General features: G+C 51.8%; 5 protein-coding genes across 5 annotated transcripts; 1 reads left to right on the plus strand and 4 right to left on the minus strand.

Annotated features, from left to right (window-relative positions):
• Nucleotides 1–332: 332 nt before the first annotated feature.
• On the minus strand, nt 333–2,741 carry UHO2_05630 (uncharacterized protein; the record flags this gene model as incomplete). Its single annotated transcript, XM_041554801.1, has 2 exons — nt 333–643; nt 743–2,741. 2 exons carry the CDS (start codon nt 2,739–2,741, stop codon nt 333–335), a joined length of 2,310 nt encoding a protein of 769 aa, XP_041410735.1.
• Nucleotides 2,742–3,326: 585 nt separating this feature from the next.
• UHO2_05631 (uncharacterized protein) lies at nt 3,327–3,710 on the minus strand (the record flags this gene model as incomplete). The annotated part of the gene is made up of 1 exon (XM_041554802.1): nt 3,327–3,710. The coding sequence occupies one exon, from the start codon at nt 3,708–3,710 to the stop codon at nt 3,327–3,329; it is 384 nt and encodes a 127-aa protein (XP_041410736.1).
• Nucleotides 3,711–4,204: 494 nt separating this feature from the next.
• On the plus strand, nt 4,205–5,053 carry UHO2_05632 (putative RING-box protein 1; the record flags this gene model as incomplete). The annotated part of the gene is made up of 6 exons (XM_041554803.1): nt 4,205–4,273; nt 4,354–4,398; nt 4,551–4,584; nt 4,680–4,750; nt 4,864–4,949; nt 5,041–5,053. The coding sequence occupies 6 exons, from the start codon at nt 4,205–4,207 to the stop codon at nt 5,051–5,053; spliced, it is 318 nt and encodes a 105-aa protein (XP_041410737.1).
• A 281-nt stretch (nt 5,054–5,334) lies between these two features.
• On the minus strand, nt 5,335–9,249 carry UHO2_05633 (uncharacterized protein; the record flags this gene model as incomplete). The annotated part of the gene is made up of 1 exon (XM_041554804.1): nt 5,335–9,249. The coding sequence occupies one exon, from the start codon at nt 9,247–9,249 to the stop codon at nt 5,335–5,337; it is 3,915 nt and encodes a 1,304-aa protein (XP_041410738.1).
• A 3,353-nt stretch (nt 9,250–12,602) lies between these two features.
• UHO2_05634 (uncharacterized protein) lies at nt 12,603–15,947 on the minus strand (the record flags this gene model as incomplete). Its single annotated transcript, XM_041554805.1, has 1 exon — nt 12,603–15,947. The coding sequence occupies one exon, from the start codon at nt 15,945–15,947 to the stop codon at nt 12,603–12,605; it is 3,345 nt and encodes a 1,114-aa protein (XP_041410739.1).
• Between the last annotated feature and the right edge of the window lie 1,576 nt (nt 15,948–17,523).

A 17,523-nucleotide genomic window follows, 5' to 3' on the forward strand; every position in this document is an offset into this window, starting at 1 on the left:
GATACTGTGCTCTGACTATCGCCAATCTTTAATCATCGACATCAGTCTTCCTCATCTTTTCTCAACATTTGGGGGCGCCAATTTCCAGAGCTTGTCTGAGTATTGGAATACTCGAGTTTACGAGGGCTCGAAAAAATTTGAAAACCCCTAGTCTGATCTTTCAACTGATCTTGCTTCACAGCCGGCGCCCATCGCTCTCTATGCGAGCAGCGAGCAGCAAACAGCGAGCACCATTGCGGATGCTTCACGAAGCGATACACTGGAACATGATTGCAATTGGATGTGCCAACATTGACCGGGACACATGACAGAAACAAACTGATGAGAAACACTCAATTGAAACCGTGATCGCGACCTTCCACAGAAGCCCTCGTGATAGGCTGAACAGGATCCAGTTCCATGGGCTGCACAGCATCATACTCGGTGGCTGGTCCGTATGGGGATGGCCAGTCCACAACTGCTGGTTGACCTTCGTTAACATGCTCTTGTTCTTCAGGATGTACTCCAGCATTCCAGAGAGGCAAGAGCATCCTGTTGTCTTCCTCGTACTCTGCTGAATGGGTCACCTTTTGGAACAAGGCGCTGATCTTGTCTCGAATCCTAAGATCATCCAAACATGGGTACGTGCTCTCCTCCTTCAGCCCTCAGATCCACAAACGCAGAAATTTTGATTTGTCGTGTACTGGCGAGATCTCTTTCAGGAAAGGACGCATGCTGTTGGACTTCTTGAACTTTCGCTCACAGCCGAGGTCGGCAAGAATGGTGAGCAGGCTGCAAGAGGTTAGAGCCTTTGTGGGCGTTTGTGCAGCTGCATTGCAAGCAGCGCCCAGCAAGGGAGGTCCAGCAAGTCCGGCTTTGGAGGCATCGTCGCTTCCTAAGCTCTTGTCTCGAAACTTCGCTTCCCAGGCAATGTATGTCATCTGTTGGGCAGCTTCACCTTCATCAATGCCATCGATTTGGTCTGCTTCGGATTGCATACCTGTATGATCGACACCGGCTTGTTCAGGGCTTGTCGAGGTTCTGAAGCGCTGCGACAGTCCACCCACAAAGACGGGGATAATCCCATCTACGCCAGCTTGTCCATGTGCCATTTGCAGAGCGATGCCGTGTTTCCAACAGTACCAAAGGTAGTCAGGAGAAATGACACTAATACCTTCTGGCAACGTGTCAAAGTGAGTGAAATTCACCCATGCTTTCACAGGATCGTCATGAGAGATGCCTGCAGTTCGATGAGCGCCGAGCCTGTCGCGTACAGTATCGCATGCTTCCTTGAGCTTATGATCGAGCAGCACCTCATCGGGTTCATCCAGGGTTGCAAGCTTCTTCAGGTAGGCTTGCAGGTCAACAGGTGTCGAGAAGACCTCGGCAGGGTAGCGTTTGTCCCCTTTGACAGACAAGGTTGGCAGCTTTGCCACATCCCATGCAGCCATCATGACAAAACGTGCGATGAACTCACCCTGCGAACCTTTGAGACACTGCGTATCCAGCGAAGGGAGGCATTGCTTGGTGAAGGTGTCAATTAGTTGGGCGTACCTTGTTGTAGGAGGCACCTCCAGTTGGTCCTCTGGTGTTGCTGACATGACAATGGCAGCAGCAACCGCCAATGCAGGCTCGGAAGGCGAGTCGATGTTGAGATCTCTGTGTTGAACGACCTTCTGTAAGATGTGCATATGCCTGTCAACGGAAGCGGTCTCCATGACCTTCCTTTGCCTGTACAGCTCTCCGGAATGGGTGGGAATGAGTTGCAATGCCAGACGGGAGGCAAGGACGTTGTAGCATTGCGTTGCATCCGAGGCATCAAACTTTTTGGCACCGAGCAGCTTGAGCACAGCTATATTCCACCAATCCCTGCGAGGAAGTGAGTCCCACAGTGGTCGGCCGTAGCTGCATACTTGATGAGCTTTACAAACCTCTTTGGGAGAGGCGAGCATGCGCTTTTCGCTGCACAACACATCAAACCCCAGACCGACAAAGACGGGTAGTGGATTCTTTTCTCTTGCTCGCTGCGAGGCTTGACCTTCCTTCTGCTCGATAAGCCTAGCAGCACCCGTGTTGGTACTGAGAAGCACAAGCCAGAAGTTTACATGGTCCGTCTCGCGTTCGAGCTCAAGCAGATGGTGCCACACACGACGAAGGCTGTTGAGTTGGTTGCCTTTAGAAATCCCTTCATCAGACGGGCCCGGCCTTTCGACGATCAGCTCCACGCATTCATCAAAAGCAACGAAGACTGGCATCTTTGTGATGTTGTGCGTTTTGTAGAATGCCGAATGTCGTTGATACAGATGTTGTTGAATGGGCTCGAGTTGCTGACTGAGATCGCATGCCGCTTGGTCAAGGTGCTCAGCAAAAACGTTTTGACTACCAAGTGGGTGATTCTCTGCTCGGATCAATGCATCATCAAGCTTGGAACGAGCGCCGGCAATGACCTCACGGAAAAAAGGATGACGTTGTCGATGACCGGGGCCTCCGAAGTCGTTCAGTTGTGAGAGGGAAGCATACTTGTCCTCAGCAGTGATGCACTTTTCGAGTCTTGATGCCAATTCTGCGAACCATGCGCCAAGAAAGACAGCCACCTGCAGGTTGTAAGAAGCCTCAGTATTTTTGGTACTGTTGTCAAAAAACTCGTATAGGTTTTCCTCGGCCAGAGGGTAGCCATTGGCGACGCTTGCGGTTTTGGAGAGCTTTTTCCGACATACGCAAACGTAAAGGAGGGGAGCGAGGCCGCCGAGCTCCAGGACCATGCGTGTCTTGCCCGTCCTGCTCGACTGCACAATCGAAGTACCTTTCAAGTATGCATTGAAGCTAACGGGATGGACCCGTTTCGTGAAGTGCTCGTTGACTTTGAGCACAAATCTCAGGAAGCAAAGCGGAGCATCGCCATGATAGATTCAACGGAGTTGGGAAGCGAAATGATCTTCGAGTTCTGGGTTGTGCTCAGACTGGTCGTGTCTGGAGTTAGTGACTGGAAGGCGATAGATGATGTAGGAGACCGCTTTGCCTTTCATGGCAGGCACATCTGATTGGATGAGATGGTCAACGGTATCAGTGATGGAAGCTTGGCAATCTTTGATCTCTAGCGAGGCGGTGTGGAGGTGGGCATAGATCGATCGAAACTTGCTGCATGACTTGCTCAGGTCGCCGAGAAACTCTGCGATCCGATTTCGAAGTGCTAAGTGCATGATATCGTCATTGGATTCTTCGTTTTTCAGCATCTGTCTGCGATGCTTGGTGACTTCGTGGACGTATTCACAAAGGTTATCCCACTCTTTTCTGTTGGTTACCGCTGCAGTCAGTGAGGTTTCATATGCTTTGACACAGCCGGGTGATCATCCAGAAGTGTCGTCGAAATGAGGCGAACTCTGAGGCGGGGGCGTGCTTGTTCGTAGATGTTTGCGCGAAGCTCTGTGTGTGTCAGGCTCCAGCATAGCCATCACTTCGTCGAGGAACCGTTTGATGGCACGTGTGTGCGAGTCTCGTAACGGATAATACTGAACCAAAGCTGTTGTGAGCACTTCTTTGATGAGCTGCACCACCTCTTCAGCAGGTCCACTTGCTGCTGCATAATCGCTTCCGGCCTGTGCACTGGGAGCATTGGCGTGAGGATCTTCTTCTTGGATAAGACGTTGCAGATGCTTCCAAAGGAATGGAGAGGTGAGCACCACCTCGGTCGAGGGATTTGCCACCGACAGCGAAGGGGTCGGGGGGCCCATAGCTGTTTAAAGCTGTTGCAGGCGTTGGTAACAGAGTGCTAAGGGCCAAATATCGTAGAATCGAACTCGATCGCAGTAAGATGATGGAAAGGTGATGGTGGCAAGATGGCAAGGAGTGAGGAGCAAACCAAGTCGATTGAGTGGCTTGCGACACATGTGGCTCGAGCTCAGATGCGCACGCCATGTCACGTGCAACAATCTTACAAAGACGTGAAAATGATGTCACGTGTTTGATTTGCCGCAATCTAACGTTCTTTCTGTATCGGCCGACTGATCCTCATTTGCGCGGCCGTGCGAGTCAAGCTGAGATGACAAAATCGGGTGGAGCCCGATCCGATACTGCGCGCGCACTGACTGGGTGGCAAATTGCTCCACCTGCTTGCTGTTCCAACGCTCACTTCTCTGTCCTCGAGTCTCGCCGTTAGCGACCAAGGCACGCTCTCTCTGGCGCTTCCAGCATCTCAGTTCACCGTAGCTCGGACACATACGCAAACATGGCCGAGAACGCGCCAATGGAGGTCGACTCTCCGTCCACAAAGCAGCCACGATTCCAGGTCAAGAAGGTATGTTCACGCGCTCTTCTCCCAACATTGCCACTCGCCACTGACATTCACTGCCTTGCTTTGATTTTATAAAACACCAGTGGAACGCCGTGTGTCTTTGGTCTTGGGACATCGTCGTTGACAACGTAGGTATACAGCTAGCACAACCAATCCTCAATCACCTTAAACGGAACCACATGCTCATTTTTGGCAGAGTGATGGTCAGGAGCACCACAACGCCATACTTACCAGTCCCCCCCTTTCGCAAACCTCTTGTTGCCTTCGATTACGCCTGCAGTGCGCCATTTGCCGAAATCATATCATGGACCTTTGTAAGTCTTGAATCACTCCAAGTCTGTCCTTCTTCGCGCTCACACCTCGCTGACGGCGTCTTGCTTGCTTTTGCTACTTGTTTTCATAACGACAGGCATCGAATGTCAAGCCAACCAGGGCTCAGCGACCACCGAAGAATGCACCGTCGCTTGGGGTCAATGCAACGTACGTTTCCTTTCTGCCGCCGCCTCATCGGGATCGCAGTGATTCGTGCTCAGCCACCTATCACCACTTGCTTTCTTCTGTCCCACTTGTCAACCACATCCTTGCCACAATAGCACGCTTTCCACTTCCACTGCATCTCGCGGTGGCTCAAGACACGTCAAGTATGCCCACTCGACAATAGAGAATGGGAACTTCAAAAGTATGTTCTATTTATACCTTGTCTGCCTCGCTATTGTGTATCGATGCTGACCGTGAATCGCTCCATCAAATCCATTTGGTTTGCTCGACAGGTACGGTCGTTAGACTTGGCTTCCTCAATCAGTCACCACTCACAGCCCTTCTTGTACACTAGCATCTTATTCTTGGCCTCGTATCCTCTCGTTTTCAACTTGTTTCATTGCCCGTGCTTCAGCCTCTCTGTTCTGCACCTTCGAGTTTGGTGCTCGTTTGACCGGCGACGTCGCTCTTACACGATGCAGCATGCACAGACAGGAATTCATTCTGAAATCATTCGCTGCTTCCGTCAAAGTCAGTTAGTTGGAAGCGGTTTGCATTGCAAACAGCAGACAGGCGCCCCGATGCTTCTACAGGCCAGAAACTCTTGTCAAGCGCACAATCCCATCTTCAGAAGCAGAAGCAAGAATCGCATCATCGCCATCATCCAGCACCGGCGGTCGGAAAGCAAGTTGGTTGATTTGCTCTGATGCCATGTCTTGCACCTTGAGCGTTGTAACCCACTCTTCTGTTGCTTCACCATCTTCATTTGCCTTGCGCTGCAAGATCTCCACCTCACCATCTTCTTTGCCGATAGCAAGCACCAGATCGACTCCGAAAGCAATCGCCGTCACTGCTTGGTTGAATTTGACCGTTTGCAACAACTTGAACCGCTTCTCGTCTTGCTTTCCCCCGAGTTCAAGCTGGAAAATTTTGATCGTCTTATCTCTCGAAGCTGTCGCAAAAACATAGCATCTTGATACATCGCTAGACCAAGCGCAGTCCCAGATGATTCGGGCATGCGAACGCTCTCCAGTAAAAGGCACAAAGCGTACTTGGCCATCCTCGCCTGAAGCAGCAACCTTTTCGTACATTCTCCAACTTCGATCTCTTGAGCAGGTCAGCACAAAGCGCGAGTCCATGCTCCACTGAACGCGCGTGATGCTGAGCGAATGACCTTGGAGCACAGCGCACTCCTTCCAATTCTGATGGCGATCGTGGATACGCACCACAGCGTGATCTTCACTGGTCGCTTTGCAGCACGAAGCGACAAATCGCCCGCCTGTGGTGGTGCGACCCCCATCCACTGGGTTAGGAGGATTGGCGCTGACCCAAAGCAGCTCATATCCATGCCCGTACAGCTTTTCCAGCTCGGGCCACAATGTCTCGACAGAGAGCTGTTCCTCAGAAGGAGGCTGACCCAAGACAGCAGAAAGACTCTCTTTGGCCGTGCCGATAGGCTGTCCACTTGCCGAGGGCGCTTCTTCGATCGTGGACCCTTCGAACACAGCCCTGTTCGACAAACCGAGAGGAGGTACACTAGCTCCAACAGGACGCGATGGGACATTGTCATAGCCTGACTTACGTCTCCCTCCTGCTTCGCTTCCTTTCGTCAAACGCAGCTGGTAGGAAACGTGATGCCTCTTGACCGTCTCCAAAGCCTGCACACGGCGAGGTCCCTGTTCTGCAAGCCACTTCCTTATAGCAGTGCTACCGATCTTGCTTTCTGCCAAAGCTTTAGCATCACCCTTGAGTTCGGTCTGCCCCTCGCTGCCGACGACGCCAATGACCCAATTCTCCAAGCAAGACAATCCGTTCTCTTTCCTCTTACCATCGATGAATTCAGCACCAGAGAGTGTCTCGTCAGTGACCACGAGCGCTTGCAGATCGGCTTCCGCCGCAGCAGGGCCGGCAACGTCTTCCAGCTTAACCACGCACTGGTTGAGAGGCGCGAAAGGCAAGCGGACGAGACTGATGAATGCATTGACAGTGGCGATACGCTCGTCGATGGGCTCGAGGAGACTCGCGTTGGACTTTTTGGTGAGCATGGCGTCGTCAGTGACACCGACAATAATCTTGCGTTGGGCAATGAGTGATGCCATGGTGAGCAGAATCTTGTGTCCGACGTGAAGATGATCAAACGTGCCGCCAAGAGCCGCAACAGGATAGGTAATTAGACCTTTCCCATCGTCCTGACCAACAGCCTCGTGGTCCTCCTTCAAAGTCAGGTTGGAGTCCAACGACGCGGTCCTGATACCAAGTTGCTGCCAAGTAGCCACCGAGCCCTGACTCATGGTCGCATCTTGCAGAACCTCCGCATCGGATGAGCTCAAGCGGCGAGCAACGTTGTCGAGCGAAGTATCTGGGACCAAGAGCACGGTGATGTTGGCGAGCATGAGGCCACGTTGGATGGCAACAGCCCATGCCTGTCCGTAAAGCCATTTGAGGTATAGCTCGATATTCTTGAAGCTGAGACCCTTGAAAGGCTTCTCGAAACGGCTAGACGAAACGATAGCCGTGACAGAATCACTCTGCTGGTGGCAGCATTTCTCCACAGCCTGCTTAATCAAGTCGCCGTGCCTCTTTGCTGACTCGAGCAAGCCTGCTGCCTCATCGATCTCGAGATGGAGCAGAGCATTTCTTCCAGTAACAGGACGAGAGGCTGACCTCGACTCCTGTTCGGATCCTAGAGTCGCACAAAGGAGTCCATTCCTGCCTGCCGTACCAACAAACCCACGAGGAGCCGAGAATACACGTAGAACCTTCTCATCGGCGGCGGAGACGAAATTGAGTCGATCGAGCCAAGAGACCGAGTGGAGGTCGTAGCCGTGCGACTGTGGACGTGCGACCTCGTGCCAGGTCGCTGAATCTACGTTGAGCGATTGGCCTTGCCTCTGCATGGGTCGAGCGTGCAGTCGTGTGGTCTGGTCATCGGAACAGCTGAGTAGGTATTCTCCGCAAGGTTCCCAAGCGACGGATCTGGCAGATGCAAAGTGACCTGTGACTGGATCTGTTACTCGCCACTGTGGCTGAGAAGATGATGATGAAGCTGTTTTTTGCGCGGCAAGGGTCCAGATGTGTGCAGAACCACCCCAGCCATGGGCAATAACACTGGATATGGGCTGTTGTGGATCAATTGCAGCCGAAATGGAAGATGCAGGCAGCATCCAGAGTGCACCAAAGAACCCAAGGTTACTAGCCCCACCAACCTCACCAAAACGTTGAGATGGCATCCAAACAGAGGAGGCGAGATGATGAGAGGTCGGACCACGGGCACGTCGTGCGCCTCCAGTGGAGAGAAGGGCACCATCAAAGGCAGGGAAGGGTGAGTTGGAAGATGCGTCAGAAGATGGTCCATAGGGAGTCCACAAGATGAGACTGTTGTCAGCGGAAGAAGAAAGAAGTGCAGCTGGTTGCTGCCGTGCTTTACCATTTTTGCATATCACAGCTGGATGCCATTGAACACCGGTGACCCAGTTGCCGTGTCCAACAAGCAAAGCGTCGAAGGTAACAACCCAAGTCTGAGTTGATCCACCTTGACCTGTGACAGAGAAAGGATGGGCACGAGTAGAAATTTCACCAGCCTTTGTGCTTCTGTCCGATTCGATCTTTGAAACCATCTCTTCAAAGTTGTCGCCCTTGCTGGAACTTGTTGGTGATTGCTGAGCTGACGACGCCTGATCCTGCTGTGCTGGAGCAATCTTCCACAGCCTCACGCTGGCATCCTGGGACCCACTGGCGAGCATGACGGTATCGATGTTGTGGTCCGAATCAGCGTCGGTGAATGTGGTGCAGAGGTCAAGCGACTTGACCCAGTCCTCGTGACCTTCGAGCGATAGCTTGTGCTGGAATTCGCAAAACTCGGCGTTGTCCTTCGACGCGGTGCCGGATGCATAAATATCGATCTTGTTGGTGGTAGTGGCCAAAGCCATCAGCAAATGAAGTGAGGACTGCGCATCGATTTGTGTGCTCGGTAATGGAAGCAATGAGAGATCGAGAGGGAAACGACCTTTCAGATCGATAGTTTGCACCACCGAAGGAGCCTGTGATCGATGAGCCGAAAGCGACCACACTTTGAGCAGACCATCAGAAGCACCCGAAACGACCACAGATCCCAGCGATAGTGTCGCGTGAGAGCGAACAACTCCAAGAGCCGAGACAGATCCCTGATGCGCTCCTTTGATCATATGCACTTTTGCCCATTTTCCGTCCTCGCGAAGTGTCCAAATAGCTATCGATCCTTCGGCTGATCCAGCGACGATGCATGGGTATGATGATAGAGATGGCAAGTCTGCAAGCTTGAGCGATGTGATCGATTTGCAGAATCCTGTCGCGAGAAGCTGAGTCACTCCAGGAGAGGAAGGGTGTCCTGGCTTGTCCCAGATGGCAATCGACTTGTTGGCAGCATATGCGACAATGCTATGAGGAGCATCGGCCCAATCAGCAATGTGATTGGCGCGGTTGAACGCCGCCGATATGTAGGAGACGGATGCTTGTGGCGCCATGTTGAGCTCCTTAGATTGATGCCGTATTGAGCTGGCTGCCAAAGTACGATGGTGTTGGTACTGTAGTGAGGTTTCGGTAGCAACGTCCACGCCGCACTCGGCCTCTGCAAGCTGCTCACGGATCTCACTGTATCAGCCGGTTCCGAGGGCCGCGGCTGGATGAGCTCATGCTTAGTAATTGAGACGCGTCACGTGAATAATTTCTCATATGATTGCCCAGTCCGGAAACCGAGTTGGTCGTTGACAATGTCCTTGCTTCCGAACCACTGCCGTCTCAAGCTCTCCGACATACTCGCTTACAAGTGAGTTGTTGGTCATAGGTAAGTAACCGAAACCTCTCTACAATGTTCCAGACGGCCTGTCTGAGCATGTGTTGGAAGTCCCTTACAGACCCCTTGTCATAGGAGCCGGATGTCAGGGGTCGCACGCCTGAAACCTGAGATCTGTGGTAGTATTGATACTATCACCAATTCTGTCAAGTTATGTGACAGTGCTAATGGTATTTCGATTCCTAGTGAAATATGCAACAGAGCCATCTCTGTCACTTTTCTCATTGGAATCTGTAGTTGTATTGACATTATGACAGATTTCGACTGACCACTGTGGACACTCTGTCCAGAGGTAGCTTGGCACAATCAAAATACATTATGACTCTAAGTGAACTTGATGTTGACACCAATGGTCTGGTGTGAGTATGGATTGATGATGTTGACATGAGTGTCCAGTGTGTCGACTAATGCTTGAGGTGATCCCTGGACCACAGTGGATGACTGCCTTTGGTTCTATCATTATCTGGACTGCTGGTTTGCTAAGAACTGCCTTCGGACATCAGGGAGCGGTGATACAACACACATGCTTTGATGAGGAGCAATCTATTGATTACTACTATACTGACTATAAACTAATGATACTTATGCTTAAAGTAATACTAGTTGTTATGATGTGTGTAGAGTGGATGAGGATCCACTCGACCATTTGTGACAAGAAGGTATGACTATATATCTCTTCGCAGTGTCACCAGTGACACTGCTCCTGCTCTCTCCCTCCAGAGAGTACTGTCAGGGGTCTCGCGCCTGAACCCAGGTCGGTCTGTCGAGATACTCGGTGACTATCAAACTGTGCGACAGCTATTGTCTCGGTATCGGTGACTATCAAGTTGTGCAGTGACAGCAGGTGGCGTTCGTTGTATATACTATCGTAGGTTTCGGCTGACCTCTGTGGACACTCTGTTCAGGGGTAGCTCGGCACGATCAATATCAATGTTATGATGACACCAAGGTCTGGTGTGAGTGTTGATGATGATGAGGTTGATGACGTTGGTGATAAGGTTGGTGAGTGTTGATGATAACGAGGTTGATGGTGTTGGTGATAAGGTTGGTGGCGTCAACACGAGTGTCCAGTGTGTTGACTTGATGCTTGAAGTGATCCCCGGACCACAGTGGACTACTGCCTTCGGTTCTATCTTGATCCGGACCACTAACCTGCTATGGGCGCCTTCGGACGTCAGGTAGTGGTGATACAACACACACACTACGATGAGGAGCAACCTTTGATGGATTGCTGCTATGCTGACTGAAACTAATATATACTTATGCTGAAGTGATAACTAGTTATGGTGAGTGTAGAGTGGATGAGGATCCACTTGACCTATGATGATGAGAAAGCATGGTTATATACCTCTTCTCAGCATCGCCAGCGATGCTGCTCCTGCTCTCTCTCCAGAGAGTACCTTCTTCATCGAGTACTGCTCAGGGGCCTCTCCTGCTTGGCACCCCTGTGCCTCTTGAGTGGTGTCAACTCCTTCGACACTGCTCCTCCTCCTCATGACCTGTGTCGACTCCCTCGACACTGCTCCTCTTCCTCAGGACCTGCTTGCCAGTGTCCTATGACTCTTGTCTCTCGAGCCCCTGAGTGGTAACCATCTGAGCTTGGTCCTCTTCGTGGCTGTGCCTGGCCCTCCTCGCATATGGGCTCAGTGCTCCTTTGCATGTGAATCCATAGGAGTCCATGGTCTCTTGTCTCTCGAGCCCCTGAGTGGTAACCATCTGAGCTTGGTCCTCCTCGTGGCTGCGCCTGCTCTTTGAGCTTGGTCCTCCTCGTGGCTGTGCCTGGCCCTCCTCGCATATGGGCTCAGTGCTCCTTTGCATGTGAATCCATAGGAGTCCATGGTCTCCATGGAGACTGCACTATGACCATGCTCTCTACTGGTATCGACTAGGTCTTCGATACCTGTGCTCCTTCCATATGAACCAGTGACCCTCCTGCTTCTTGAGCATCCAGGCCCATGACATGATGGTTCTTCCTACCTCTTGCGCATCCAGGCCCATGACAAATGGTTCTGGACTATTGTTGGCAGGCGTGGGAGGAGATCCTGCATGGAGTCGACGAAGTTGTCATAGATCGAGTAGTCTATGTTAGACATCATTGAAGGTGTGTTCGAGGATGTGGTAGGGCTATTTGGGCTCATAACCTGTTGAAGTTTGAAGAAGTTTCAGTCCTGATACTGGCAATAGGGGAGAGTCTAAGTACAATGTCACTACTTCTTTAAGGCAGAAACATATATACTCGATTGACTAGAGGGAGTGTTGATAGCTTAGTGCTCTCAGTGTGCTATATATACATCTGTGTTGCACTTCCCAGAGGTGGGATTACCCCTAGCTAATGACCTACCATGACAACTGGCAGGACTGTGTTGTACCTGATCTCTTCCCAGATCAGTCCCCCTGAATCTCTGATCAGATCAGTTTGTCCTGATTCCTCCACCATTGGCTTGCGTCACCTTCCATTGTCATGTTTGATCATTACCTTTGTGAGTAGTTAGCCACGAGAGAGGAAAGAGACACGTGTCTGCATTTGAGGTCAAAAATGGAAAATTGCAAGGAATACCCAAATCCAAATTGGCAATTCCAATTTCTTGAAAATGATTCGAATTTCCAATTCGATAACCCTCTCTTGCACGAGTAGCTTTACTTGGACGCCAAGTTGGACAGTCAGTTATTGAACTGCCATTTTCTTTTCTTGCATGCCTTGTTGCATCACCATCGGTTGGTCGCTGTCATCTGCACCATCACAGTCTTGTTTTAGTATTTTGTTTTGTTTCGATTGCCTGGGCCTGAATCAGAGTAGCGATGACGTTGGAAGACGTCAACCAACTACCATTCCTTTTGGCTGATGTGTGTTTTCTCAAGATGAGTTGACAGCGAATGGCTGAGCGTTGGTGGCGACATGCATATATCACAATCTTATTTGCTTTCAATCTTCTTTCTCGTCCATCATTCACCAGCAATGAGATAACAGTGCAGAAGCTATTGACTGGTCCAGCTCCGACTCGATCAGTGTCAAAATCAATCACGTCAACAAAGATGACGAAAGAACATCAGTCTGTTTTCCACGCACGTCTGTGCTTCATCCCAAGTTCTGCGATGCTCTTCCGATGGTAAGCGGCGGACGTAGTTGGCATGCGTCTCGTCGAACTCGACCGTGTCAAGCGAATCTGCATCGCCAAATAGCAAGCTCACCTGCTTAGCGGCGGGGCCCTGGAGCTGCTTCAGCAATGGTAAGCCTTCAGGTGTGAGACCACTTATGAACACGTGATGTCGCAGCAGAAGACGACTCTTTGCATCTTCTTCCTCTTGCTCTTTCATCTTGGGCGCCCGCTGCTTGTTGGATGCTCGGGTTGGATGACGTCGCTGCGAGTACTCGTGACCGCGGCAAGATTCTGGGCCCTTGAGATCAAAGAAGAGCTCGAGGCACTGCTTCTCTTGGTTGACAGCAAGACGGGGCCCTACTGCCGCCTCTTTGACCTCTCGGGTAGGTCGGTTGATGCAGTTCTTTACTTGGATAGCAATGTACGACAACTTGGTCTCGTCAAACTTGTCAGCGCCGTTCGGAGGCTGGTCGCTGTGAGACTCATAAACGGGTATGAGCAAATCCCATCCAACTTGATTGCTAACGCCTTGCGCTGTGGCGTGACGGATCCAGAGCTCGAAAAGCAAATCTGTCCCAATGCGACGGTTATGCGGTATCTGATTGGGCAGAACGGCGGAATGCGTAAAGTTGAGCCATGCGCGTCGGGCCCACGAAGCCAGTTGCGACGGCAAGCCTTGATCGGCTTGGTCTTGATCCGCCATGACTTGGTCGCCATCCTCACTTCCAGGGTAGCCGCTGCTGGACCCGCTGACTGCTGGTGCACACTCTACATACTTGGAGCCGGTAAGAGTGCAAAGCCAGTCGTGGACACTGACCAGGCCGTAGAGCGCGGCATACTTGGCTTCGGCCGAGGGAACAGGCCATGAGGAAATGTAGTAACGCAGGTGATTTGAGTACCTCTGGCTCATAGCCAGGTCGATGGCCATGGTGGATAGGAGAGCGACGCCGAGCTCGCCTTGAGCGCCCACGTTGAGACCAACGGGTGCACTGGCATGGATAATAGCCTGCACCATCATGGACCACTTGACAGCTACAAGTTCGGGCTTGGATCGAACGCTCCAAGCAACGGCAAGGCTAAGAGGTGCTTCACTAGGTGTACCCGACTTGATCGAGTCCGAGGTGGAATAGATTCGACCGACGAAGCGCAGGTGGTGAGCAATCTGGCGAGAGACAAAGTGGTACCAATGCTGCGGGCCAGCTTTGCTCGACAGGTCGAGGTGAAGGCGTCGGGAGGCAAGCGCGATCAGATTCTGATTGGTTTCGTTGAGCGGATCGGGCTGGATGTCTTGCAATACCTCCGGCCACGTCCACTCGCTCGGCAAGACTAGTTTCCTGAAGATGGTCGTGGGCATGATGAACCCGTCGCTGTGATAGCGTGAGTCCATCCACAGCGGTCGTCCGAAGCGAGGAAGGAATGCGTCGAGATCTCGCATGGTCAGTTGGCAGGTACCCGAGGGGGAGAGCGTGCGAAGATGTTGACTAGTCAAGTTGAGGTCGAGAGGCATCGCCGAAAACGCCTGGGTGAGACAATGCGTGTCGAATTCTGACATGCGTCGCGAGCCTTGACGAGCTTCCTTGCCGGCGAGCGGTGCCAGATCCGAGTTAGTGTCGATGAGGAGGATCCACGTGGTCTCTGGCATGGCATGGAACCACACTCGACGTATGTATGGCAGCAATGTATCCATGCTACTGCATTCGTCCAATGCGAGGAAAAAGAACGAGTTAGGGTCAGCGTTGCGAAGGAGATGCTCCACTAATTGGAGGCGAGGCTTGAGATGATCTCGAATGGCATGGGTGAGCAACTCATGATCAGACAATTGGCAAGAGTACTGTCCCTTCATGGTTGACGCGAGAGTGGTGGCCGTTTCACAGATGTAATCAAGGATCTTTTCACGAACTCGCGGGGTTGCCAAAAGGCTAGGCGGAGGATCGGCGGCTTGGTTGGCGGGGTGGACGTGAGTGAGCGGATTGTCGGTGCTAGGAGGTATGTCTGTGGAACAGACATGTGGGAGGCGGCTCTGGTGGCAGATGTTAGAGGGAGTCTCGAAGAGCGAGCCCTCTTTCAAGCCGGTAGTTCGGGCATAGTAGAAGACGACGGCACGCCAGCACGCGGCAGGATCTTGGTGGTGAGCAGGCGGGTCAAAGCAACCAGAGGCATGTTGGAGCTGGATCAGGTAATAGGCTGTAGTCTGGCAGTAGACGGAAAGCCAAGCGAGGATGGAGAGGTGTGCTTGGTTGAACCTCATGTGTTCTTGGTCGCCTTTGGGCGTGGGATGGGGCTGATCCTTGGTTTCTAATGACCCAGGGAGGAGTCGCTTGATGCGTTGAAAGTAGTCATAGACTGGCTTGTCCTGCGGGGGCTCCGAGACAGCATAGTTTTGTGTGAGGAGAGAGCTTTCTCTGAGACAAACGAGCATACCGGGACTGACGGTGCTGAGTTGGACGCAGAGCCTGGTTTTGCCAAAGCCTGAGGACTGGATTATGGAGAGCACCTTGGCATAGTACTTGCGAGTTTGCTCGGGCAGGGACCAATGATGCTTGCGAGTCTGCTCGGGCACGGACTGATGCTGTTGGTGGTGAGTGTGGTCGGCTAAAGGGGGAGAGTTCTCAAGACGGGCGACATGCACGGGAGGCGGAGATGATGAGGAAGGGGGAAAGAGCTGGTTGTGTACCTTGATGTAGTCGACAAGTCTTTCGAGAGCTTGACCGTTGAAGGTGGAGGTAAAGTCGTAGAGAGGCGCACGGGCCGGAGGGCTGGGCATACGAAGGGGACCTGGGATGAAAGCATACTGCAAGACATGTGCAAGGCGGTCGACAGGGTCGAAGGTAGGTTGAAAGAAGGCGCATTTCTCGATGCGTGTCAAGAGAGTTTTGGCGTCGAACCGATCTCTGAGACTTGCAGAGGGATCGGCTCCGGAGCCGGAAACGTGCAAGAAGCTATGGACAAACTTTTCCGGAAGCCGATCGGCTATGGATTTGAGCTCATTGATGAGCCGATCAAAGTATGCGTGATCGAGAAAGAAGTCGAGACTTTTTACACGTGTCTTGCGATCAGTATTGGGCAGGGCTGCTGCTTTGAGCGCCTGAAGCCAAAATATGACGCTGAAATCCTGATCATCGAATGGCTTCTTGAGTGTATCATAAAGGAGCTTCTTTTGTGGTGATGCGGGCAAGCCTGGCAGGCTCGGCAAAGACGGCGCGTCATGTGGCGGAGTGGACACGACGGGAGAGGCAGGAGAAGAACCGGGGTTGAGCGTAGGAGGAAGCATTGGAATCAAATTGTGCGATGCAGTTGTTGGAAGGGAGGGTAGGAGCGCAATCAGTGCTGGCAGTGATGCTGGCAGTGATGGTGGCGGTGATGGTGGCGGTGATGGTGGTGGTGATGGTGGCGGTATATTGTCGACCAAAACTGAGCCTCCACATACACGCACCACACGCAACCAACACTTTGCCCGATCCGATCGACTCTTCCGATTTTGGCGATACGCACACGAACAAGAGGGGGTATCAAAGTTTTTGCGTTTTTAAAAACGCGGGTTTTTTGCAGAGCGCGTTTTTCATAAAGTTGAGGAATCTGATTTTTCTGCGTGGATGATAACGGTAAGAGACAGAGAGCGAGAGAGCGAGGAGTCTGTATATATACAAAAGAAGAGCGGCGGAGAGCCGCATTGACTGCGGAACATAACAAAGCATTTGTCTTGAGTAGGTTGTGACACATGTGGTCCATGCTAAGATGTTCAGGCCTTTCACTCGGCCGTAAACATTACCCTCGCTGTCTCTAGGCTTTGTGTAGCTTTATCTACTTCAACTCCCTCAACTGCCTCCCTCAGTGGCAAGGCAGGAGACTGCCGAGCCACTGCATCATGCTGGGCTTTTAGTCCCAGTCCCTGTCGCGCGCGCTGTAGTATAGTCTTTCCCACCGGTTTGGTAAAGAGGTCTGCCAAGTTATCTGCAGTGTTAATGTACTTGATCTTGACCTTTCCATCTTGCACATTGTCTCTGATGAAGTGGTATTTGGTGTCAATGTGCTTTAACTTCCAGTGTTGCGCGGGGTCCTTGCTAACCTGGATGGTACCAGTGTTGTCTGAAAAGATTGTAGGGATACCAACATCAATTCCAACGGCCTTGAAGAGGTGTTTGAAGAACAGGACCTCTCGTGCGGCTTCTGTCGCAGCTACAAATTCTGCTTCCACCGCCGATAAGGTGGTGCAGCACTGTAGTGCTGATTTCCATGCTACCAGGTTGCCACATACAAACACTGCTGAACCAGATGAGCTTTCGCATTGTGCTGTAGCGTCGCTTGCCCAGTTTGCATCGCTGTGCACCGTCAGAAAGTCTTGTTGCTTGTTGCTGCCATATTGTAAGCGGATATCTCATGTGTAGTCCAAATATTGGAGTACTTTCTGTGCAGCGTTGTAGTGCTCCCTTGATGGTTGTGTCATATAGCGTGCAAGGACGCTGACGGCTTGGCTGATGTCTGGACGTGTTCCATTAGACAACCACAGGAGTTTGCCGACAATCTGTGGGTACTCCTTTCGTTCTGCTATGCTTGCTGCCATTTCTGGGACTGGAATGTCTTGGAGTGGTACACTAGACTTCCTTCTGCGCTTGTCCAAATGTTCATCCAGAAGCTGCTTAACATAACTAGTTTGCTCGAGGTCCATGGTTTTCGCTTCTCGATCCCTGGTGATTTTGATCCCGAGGAAGTGGGAGACATTGCCACCATCCTCCATCCGCCATCTTTGGCCTATTTCCTCCTTGATACGCCTTACTGTTTCTAGGGTTGGAGCTATAATTAGCATGTCGTCAACATAGATGACCACTATTGCAAAGTTATCTCCTTCT

Source organism: Ustilago hordei (genome assembly GCF_900519145.1).
Source record: "Ustilago hordei strain Uho2 genome assembly, contig: UHO2_contig_14, whole genome shotgun sequence".
NCBI classification, from domain to species: domain Eukaryota; kingdom Fungi; phylum Basidiomycota; class Ustilaginomycetes; order Ustilaginales; family Ustilaginaceae; genus Ustilago; species Ustilago hordei.